Below are 8,070 nucleotides of genomic sequence, written 5' to 3'. Positions count from 1 at the left end.
AGAAATTTGAAAATAACAACCTTCAAGTTTAGAGCTTTTGCGAATTATAGCATTAAATTTTTTTTGTTTGCAAATTACTGTCTCCAAAGTATCTACATCTACACCATTTAGGCCAAGTGACCGTTGATCAACCCAAATGAACTTTGACTTGTCTAAATGACCTTTGACTTGTCTAAATGACCGTTGACTATCACTAATCACCTTTGACTTTTATTGACCATCCATAATCGCCTTTGACTTTCCTAATTATCCTTATGGGGTAACTCTTTTGGAAATCTGGTTGAAACAAGTAAATATTTGCATATTTTCCGATATGGAGACCGAAAAAGATATTTAACGTCGTTTTTACTCATCATATCGAAATGTTTTCAAAAAGCGGACGTAGGAATTATCCTTATGGGGTTACTCTTTCGGAAATCCGTCGAAACAACTACTAATTCGCCTATTTTTCGATACGTAGACCGAAAAAGATATTATTTTATACGAGCTTGGATTGGAAATAAGTTCAACAGCCCAATGGCCCAACTAATCAGATATAAAACACTGATTTGGATCAACAGAAAACAACTTTGGGAAGCCTGAAATTTTATATATGCACATTTTGCCAATCCATGTTTTGCATTACATAATCTACCGGATAAAATGTTAAAAAAGACAATTTCTTGAAAGATATAAACAGGTGATGCCGAGTTCGCATCATTGGAAAACTGAATACAACAATGTCAAAGTGTTAATCCCAATAACAAAGGATCAGATAAGTTGTAAACCGAAAACCTATATGAAAATCCTGCTTTGAAGTTTATGCGAATATCAGGCGCAAGATCTTTCCAGAGTACATAAACGACTTCTCGGTTTCCTCCAAACAATGGTTCTTCTCTTCTCGTGTCCAACTCTGCATATTATAGTTAATCAAAGTGATCTTAACAAAACAATAAATATATTCAGGTTCTTGTTACTTGTGATTTCATATCAACTCAACATAACTAGAAATAGTTTATGGATTTGGACAACAATAATGCACTTAATAAAACAGATAGTGGGTCTCATATCCCCTTGATCTTCTGCTATCAGGTAGATTAGGATAAGGTTATCATCATCATCATACTCAGTATATCCCGCCCATAGAAAATTTATGCGCAAGATCTTGGGAGGGAAGGACGGCAGCAACTCATACCCATAAAAGAGAGCGCGACCAAAGAGTCCCTCAACTTGAGAGAGATCAAGAGATTAGGATAAGGTTATCCAAATGCCAAAAAAGTTGGCGAAAGTGATGTGAAAATTCGGTTTGCAGATCGGTTTTTAATAATACCAAATCAGACCAAATTTAATTCGGTCTTTGCCTTTTCAATCTAAATCCAACATTTAGTCACATTCCGACCCAAATTAATTCGTCTTTATTTTTTTAGTCCAATCTAAATCAAATCAAAACCAAATTTTTAACTAATAACAGAATCTAAACTTTAAAATGAAGTACGAGATCAAAATAGTAAATTTCAAAAATGAAAATTACATGATAGCAAAAAAGTTGATATAATGAAACTTGAATACTTGAATAAAGGATTAGTGTTGAGGTAAGAGCACTTAAGTAAGCTCCTATATTAATAGGATTCAGAATTTTGATTTTCGGTTTTTAGTATGCTCAAACCTAATCCAAACTAAAATATTTAAGCCTTTCTTTTTCATTCCAAATCCAAGCCAAATAATAGAAAATGCTTGTCGGATTTGGATTGGATCTTTGCGGTTTTATTCGAATAACTTTTACTCTTATCCAAAATAGTATTAAATAATTGATATGGAAAGATCAAATAATAGTTTTCAGATATAAAAGGTGGTAGAAAATGGTGCATACCTCAGCAACTTTATTTAGCTTCTCCCTTACATTCTGGAGCAACTGCTTAAGGTCACCATCCCATTTATAAAATTCCAACTCTTTTTTGTTCAGTATCTTCTCTGCAACCTAATATAGAGAGGAAAAAGAAGGAAGAATATTACATCCCTTAAAGAAGAAAAATTCAGCTCATCTTATTAAGTCTAGAATCTAGATCAAAATTTAAACGACGAGTACCACCAAACAGTAGTCAGATGACCAAGAAGAAATCATTCATGAACAGAAAATATCTATTGCTCGGATTCTTCACTCGAGTTCAAGTACTTTTGTGTCAAATCCTTGACTCACGGATATGGATAGGAGACTAGGACACTTCAATCTAGTTCAAAATATTGGGATTTTTCGTAAAATTGCCAAGTCCAACATGGGTAGACAAGTACGACTGATATAGAGAGAAACAGTAGAGCAAGAAAATCAGATGTATTGCTCTTTGTTCAACTTCAACTAGTATTCTTCGAGGGTGGCAATATCAGAGGCACTATAAAAACTACAGTTCCCATGGTTAAACTAGATTTAGCATCAAATTACTACATTTAGAACATGTAGTTCAAATATAATTGACAATTTGGCATAAATGGGAAGTAATAGGTTTACATATTTGAATAACAAAAACTTATGTGAAGAAAGGCTTTTTTATCACCTATATGTTACTACTGCAACAGACATGGAATAGAAACTCCCCCGTTACGTTACGAACAACCGTTATGTAACCTTTTTTGAGAGTTGTCGCGACTTGAAATCCCGTTATATAACGGTGCATGAAATTTCAGTCAAAATGCGGCGTTCACCGTTACATAATGTGTAATGCCGTTGTTTTACCATTAAAGCGATATTTTACCGTTACAACATTATTTGTCTCCATGTTAAAATTTCATTAATACCCATCAACTTTAATTATTTCGATCACTTAAATAATAATTACTCATAATTTTAGTTGATAAACAAAATAATTGACTAATAACTTATAAGTTAAATAATTATTCACTAAAAGAACCTCAAATATTGCAATTATAATAGCTGTGGCATATTATTGCATAATAATAGTAGTTCAACAACAAAAATGCAATTATGATTTCAAAACTCCCCTTATGTGATTTTTGTTTTTTTGTCAAAAATCACACCACAACGGCCACAATTCACGTTATTACTTTGTTATAGCCATTTTACAAGACATTGCGACCGTTCCCGCAAACGAATCTGTAACCGCGGTTTTTTTTCCATGGCAGCAGAACCAATAGTGACTTTCTCGCATTTTTCATAATAGAAAGCATGAAAGTTGATGTTACAATCGAGAGATGAGAAGGAAGTCTTTTGCAGTATAGAGTCAAGAAGGGATGACAAATTGACTTCTATCTTAAGTGTTAGGCATAACGATATCAACATAGACTAAAACAACAGAAACAAAAAATAAAAAAACTAATCTACAAATGTAGAGGCACTACTAAGCACATTAAGAATGCCTCACATAATTATGGAAGATAAGGTATGTCAAGGTTATATGAAGCTTTATGTAATGCAACACGAGAGATATATCGTAAGGAATATACCTTTCTTCCGATCATGATACCCCCAGCAGAATGGGCAAAATAAACATTATAGAAATGACAGATGAATGCCTGAGGATCTTTTTGTGCTAATTCTTCAAGATATTTTGCATATGTTTCACCAGGTTCTGATGGCTCAGGGATAGAATGCCCTTGCTCTTTGAACCACTCTAAATCTTTTGCCAAATTCTGTGATCGTTCCAATCCCGTGTTCCTAAACTCGGCATCTAAAAATTGAAACTGTTCACGGTCAATAATTGATGATACAAGAGATCAATGACAAATGACAATGTCAAAAGACTTCATTCTAACAAGTCCACATCGTTATGATGCTCTAAGAAGTTTATAAAATCCAAATATCCGATGTATATATGAAAAATAGCCTTCACTAAAGCCATTTTAGTTTGAAAATCTGAGTCCCATGCACAGAAAATAAAGCCGATACTTCAATTAAAGTGAATTTTCAGGCAACACACAGCAACATAGATCTCAAATGAGGGCCAAAGAAATTTATTTCTTGATGAAACGGACTGAACCACGGAAAATTAGGCAAACATAATATACTTGGTGATGACTAGTTTACATGATGGGTGATGTATTCCAATTTACAAGGCCTAAGCACCCTCAAAAGTGGAAACAATCGGATGTGCATCACAACATATAGGCAGACTTTTTAGTTTTACATGACTACTCACAGTAAGATCAATTAACAGGCAGAGTCGCAGACTGATACAGATATAGGACTGAAGAGTGACAATCCTAAACAAGATCAAACAAATTTAACCCAAACTAACAAGTGGTCCACCAATCATGGCAAACAACAATACATCCTTATCAAGGAATAGATTTGTTATCTGTATCCTGTGATCTAACAAGGCCAAGAGAGAAGCAAAAATATACCATAGTCCAAAGATACATCTTAATTCTTAAGCACCAAAAAGTGATCTACTCTCTTTAGTTACACAGCATGATGGGAAAGAGCGTATATTCAATGAACCAAAACATACAATGTACTAGGGCTGTGATCAATATAGCTTCCCTAGTCTTAACATATTGTTGTTTGCTTAGCTACCAGGTCAAGACACGCATGGAACGGGGATCCAGGGACTTACCCGGGAGGCTAACCCAACCCTACTACTATTAGCTAAGTTGCAGCTAGTCAATACTTCAACAAATTGGCGGTATCAGGATTTGAACAAGAGTCCTTTGAATCAGATATGATTCTTTGAAAATTTGTAAGTATTTATGGGGACCAGCAATCATGTTTGCACTCATCAAAGTTCATATTATGTTTCATACTTCAGATGAACATTGATATGTATGTTCTCATACGTTAAATTTGAGTAATTTCAGACAATGGTCTCAATTTAAAGTGTTCGTTTTAGGCCACTACATAAATTGACAAGGCAAGACAGAACCACCCAGAAATTCAGACATCATAGAACCAAATATAATATAAAAAACTAAGTATAAAAAATTAGATGCCAGTGCTAAACATCTTGCTCAAGAAGAAAAGGCAAAAGTTTCTTAGCGCAAGTAGAATCCCAAGTAATTATTGGTACTTCTGTAACGGACTCGAGTAAAAAGCGTCCCTTTCACCGCAGAAAACAACTACATATTCCAACGAAGGATTGAGGGGATCCTAATAAGGGAATGGCAACTAAAAATGACACGCTGAGTTTAAGAAAAAATAGGAAAGCATCAGCACTGAACCATAAACCTGGCTGAACCCCCAATCCTCCAAACAAACAACCAAGAAATCAAAGGGTCATGTCTTTAATGTGCACTAGACGTGTTTTAATAAGCTGCCAGCAAAACTTCAGAGCAGTGCTTGATTCTTTGTTCATTCTTGAGCTTGATTCTTTGTTCTTCCAATCTCTTTATAGCAACTTGTTAACTACATGTATAGACCTCAAAACTAACATGTAAATACTATGTAATGGATTTGAGACCATTGTAAGGTATTTACAGCTAACAAGAGGCTTATAGATCAAACATACTCCCTCGCCTACTAGACTAGTCTTTTGGGACGAGTCCTCCTGTCTGATCTATAACATATAGCTCATAACTTTTTTTGATTAGAAAGGCATTAGCTAAGATAAGACTAAAGCAGCACCAAGTATTGAAACAGGTGAAGTTAAAGCATATTATTGGCCAAGAATTACTGTTATATGATGTAGTACAATTAAACTTCATCATTCCAATTAAACTAACAATCAATCAACTTCAACAATGGCAAAAAAAAAAAATGAAAAATCAGATAAAAGAGGGAAATCTTACAATAAGGAATAGGAGCTTCCTGAACAATCCTCTCCAAAGTATCATAAACCAACTTACTATCCACAAGAAACTTCAAGTACCCTTCAATAGTAGGGTCCCACTTAGCAGGAGACTTCTCTTCTGGTCCTTTTGCCACTTTCTCTCCTTCTTTAGGAGCTTGCTCTTTTGTATGCAATTTCATAGCAACACTTCTCATTTCTTCCACAAACCCTTTCTTGACTTCAGCTGAAGTAGTCATCATAGAAGCCTTGAATTTCATTTTGGAATTTTCAATTTTACCCAAAACCATTGCTGCAAAATTATGATTGAAATTCCTTCTAATGATGGAAACTTTATGAGATGTATTGATAATTTGTTTAAAACTTGAGATGGGTTTTTTAATAAAGAGTTGGGTTTGAGGGATTGATGCTATAGAAGCCATTAGGGTTGAGTTTTTATAAGAAAGATGGATTCTTGTAAAGATGATGAAAGGGTGAAAGTTAAAAGAAAAATGGGGATTCTCTTTACTTGCAAGCAAGAACAAATTGTAAACAATTGTATTGAAAAAGATAGTTGTATTTTATGTTGGGTGATTGGGATTCAGAGAAAACTAGCACAATAAAGAGTAAGATAGAGAAATAATTGAAGATTAAAATATATTATTTAAATTGGGGCTGGGTCTTTGGGAAGAAAAATAATATCTTGGTTGAATAATTGAAGCAATATTTTATATCAATGGAAGTGTAAAGAAATACTTTTCAAGGCATGGAAGAGTTTGCAAATACAACGCAAAATTTCTGAATTAATGTATGGTGGGATTATTTTAAGGAAAATATAGTCTTCTGGTTTTCCTTGTTTTCTGTGCTTATGGATGAAGATGAAGATGGAGGTGGGAAAGTGAACACGAAAGACTTTTCACCAAAACATATACTTCCTCCGTTTCATAATACTTGCTACATTTTCTATTTTTGACAATTTCATATTACTTGCTACATTTTCTTTTTTAGTAATAAAACAATCATTTAAAGTTCTACCTACTCCTATTTTTATCCTACTCTATACTCTATACTCTATAATAAAAACTATATTATACTCTATAAAGTAACCTAACAACCTATTTTTCCTTTTTCTTTTTCAATTAACAATAATAAAATACTATACTCTATAAAGTAAACAATCAGCTACAGTGTAAGTCAATCACTTTTCTTAATACCCGTGCCCATGCAAATGTAGCAACTAAAATGGAACGGAGGAAGTATTACCTTCAACCCGTTAGTTATCATTTAGTTTTTGCATTTGTTAAAGTGTAATTAATTAATATTTCTAATTGTTCTTAATTAAAAATTATAATAAATTAATATCAATAATATTTATGTTGAGATAAATTAATAACAAAATCTCACATGACTACATTTTAATTTATAGTTTAAGAATAATATTTAAATAAAGTGTAATAAGTGAATAGTGACAAAAAAAATAAGACTAACGGGTAAAATAGGAATGAGTATATTTGATGTATCTATTTAAGTTTGCCCTATATAACCAGGTATGTGACAAAACGACTGATAACTGAATATAGTGGCTGATTTGATTTATTTATTTTATTAACTAGTTTAATTAATTGATTTTGAACCAGTTATTATGAACAACTTGTTCAAGAACAATTTAATTTTATCAATAATTTATTTCAAATAGATAGTTCACCAAATATTAAGATTAGTTGGTTTGACCACCCAAGCATCTATTTGTATCAGTATAAGCTAAAATTGCTCAATAAATTATTTTGCCAAACACCCCTAATATAAATGTTACCATACCTTTTTTTTAATACTTCCTCCAATTCATTACTAATGTCTCATTTACTTTATGCACTTTATCCAATGCATTTATTCAATCCTTAATATCTCTAATTGTGTATCATTAAAAATTATGGAAAGTTGATATGAATAATCCTTACATTGAGACGAATCAAACAAGATCCCACATGACTATGTTTTAACTTATAGATTAATAATAAAATACAAATTAAGAATAAAAGATAAATAGTGTCTAGAAAGCAAATGAGAGTTAGTGCTGAATTGGAGGGAGTAATAAATTATGAATAATTTGCTAATTACATCCTTAAAGTTTATCACTTTTGCGAATTACAGTCTCAATATTTATTTTTTGTGAATTACAGCCATCAAAGTATCAAAGTTTGCAGGTTCAAGCTAAAACACAAAAATCCAACCATTTTGGTGGTCGGTATTTTAGGTTAAGTGGTGGGAGTTTGTGTTTTTGGCCTGAACTTGTAAACTTTGATATTTTGATGACTGTAATTTACAAAAATTAAACATTGAGGCTGTTATTCGTAAAAATGCAAAACTTTAAGGTTGTAAT

The 8,070-nt window shown here is 32.7% G+C and overlaps 1 protein-coding gene across 1 annotated transcript; it reads right to left on the bottom strand.

Moving 5' to 3' along the window:
- Positions 1–547: 547 nt before the first annotated feature.
- LOC130815258 (heme oxygenase 1, chloroplastic) lies at positions 548–6,602 on the bottom strand. Its single transcript, XM_057681663.1, has 4 exons — positions 5,713–6,602; positions 3,436–3,659; positions 1,850–1,957; positions 548–892 (listed from the first exon to the last, which is right to left on the bottom strand). The coding sequence occupies exons 1-4, from the start codon at positions 6,131–6,133 to the stop codon at positions 800–802; spliced, it is 846 nt and encodes a 281-aa protein (XP_057537646.1). The 5' UTR covers positions 6,134–6,602; the 3' UTR covers positions 548–799.
- Positions 6,603–8,070: the final 1,468 nt, after the last annotated feature.

This window comes from Amaranthus tricolor, chromosome 6 (genome assembly GCF_026212465.1).
Source record: "Amaranthus tricolor cultivar Red isolate AtriRed21 chromosome 6, ASM2621246v1, whole genome shotgun sequence".
In the NCBI taxonomy this organism is placed as follows: Eukaryota; Viridiplantae; Streptophyta; class Magnoliopsida; order Caryophyllales; family Amaranthaceae; genus Amaranthus; species Amaranthus tricolor.
This window is presented reverse-complemented; position numbering and strand designations above follow the sequence as displayed.

Bases quoted from the DNA above. Each gene is read 5' to 3' on its own strand.
- LOC130815258 (XM_057681663.1), bottom strand. From the start codon at position 6,133: ATGGCTTCTATAGCATCAATCCCTCAAACCCAACTCTTTATTAAAAAA. The intron at 1,958-3,435 runs GTATATTCCTTA...TCTCTATATTAG, and splicing joins GTATCATGATCGGAAGAAAG to GTTGCAGAGAAGATACTGAA. The intron at 893-1,849 runs GTATGCACCATT...TATAATATGCAG, and splicing joins AGCTAAATAAAGTTGCTGAG to AGTTGGACACGAGAAGAGAA.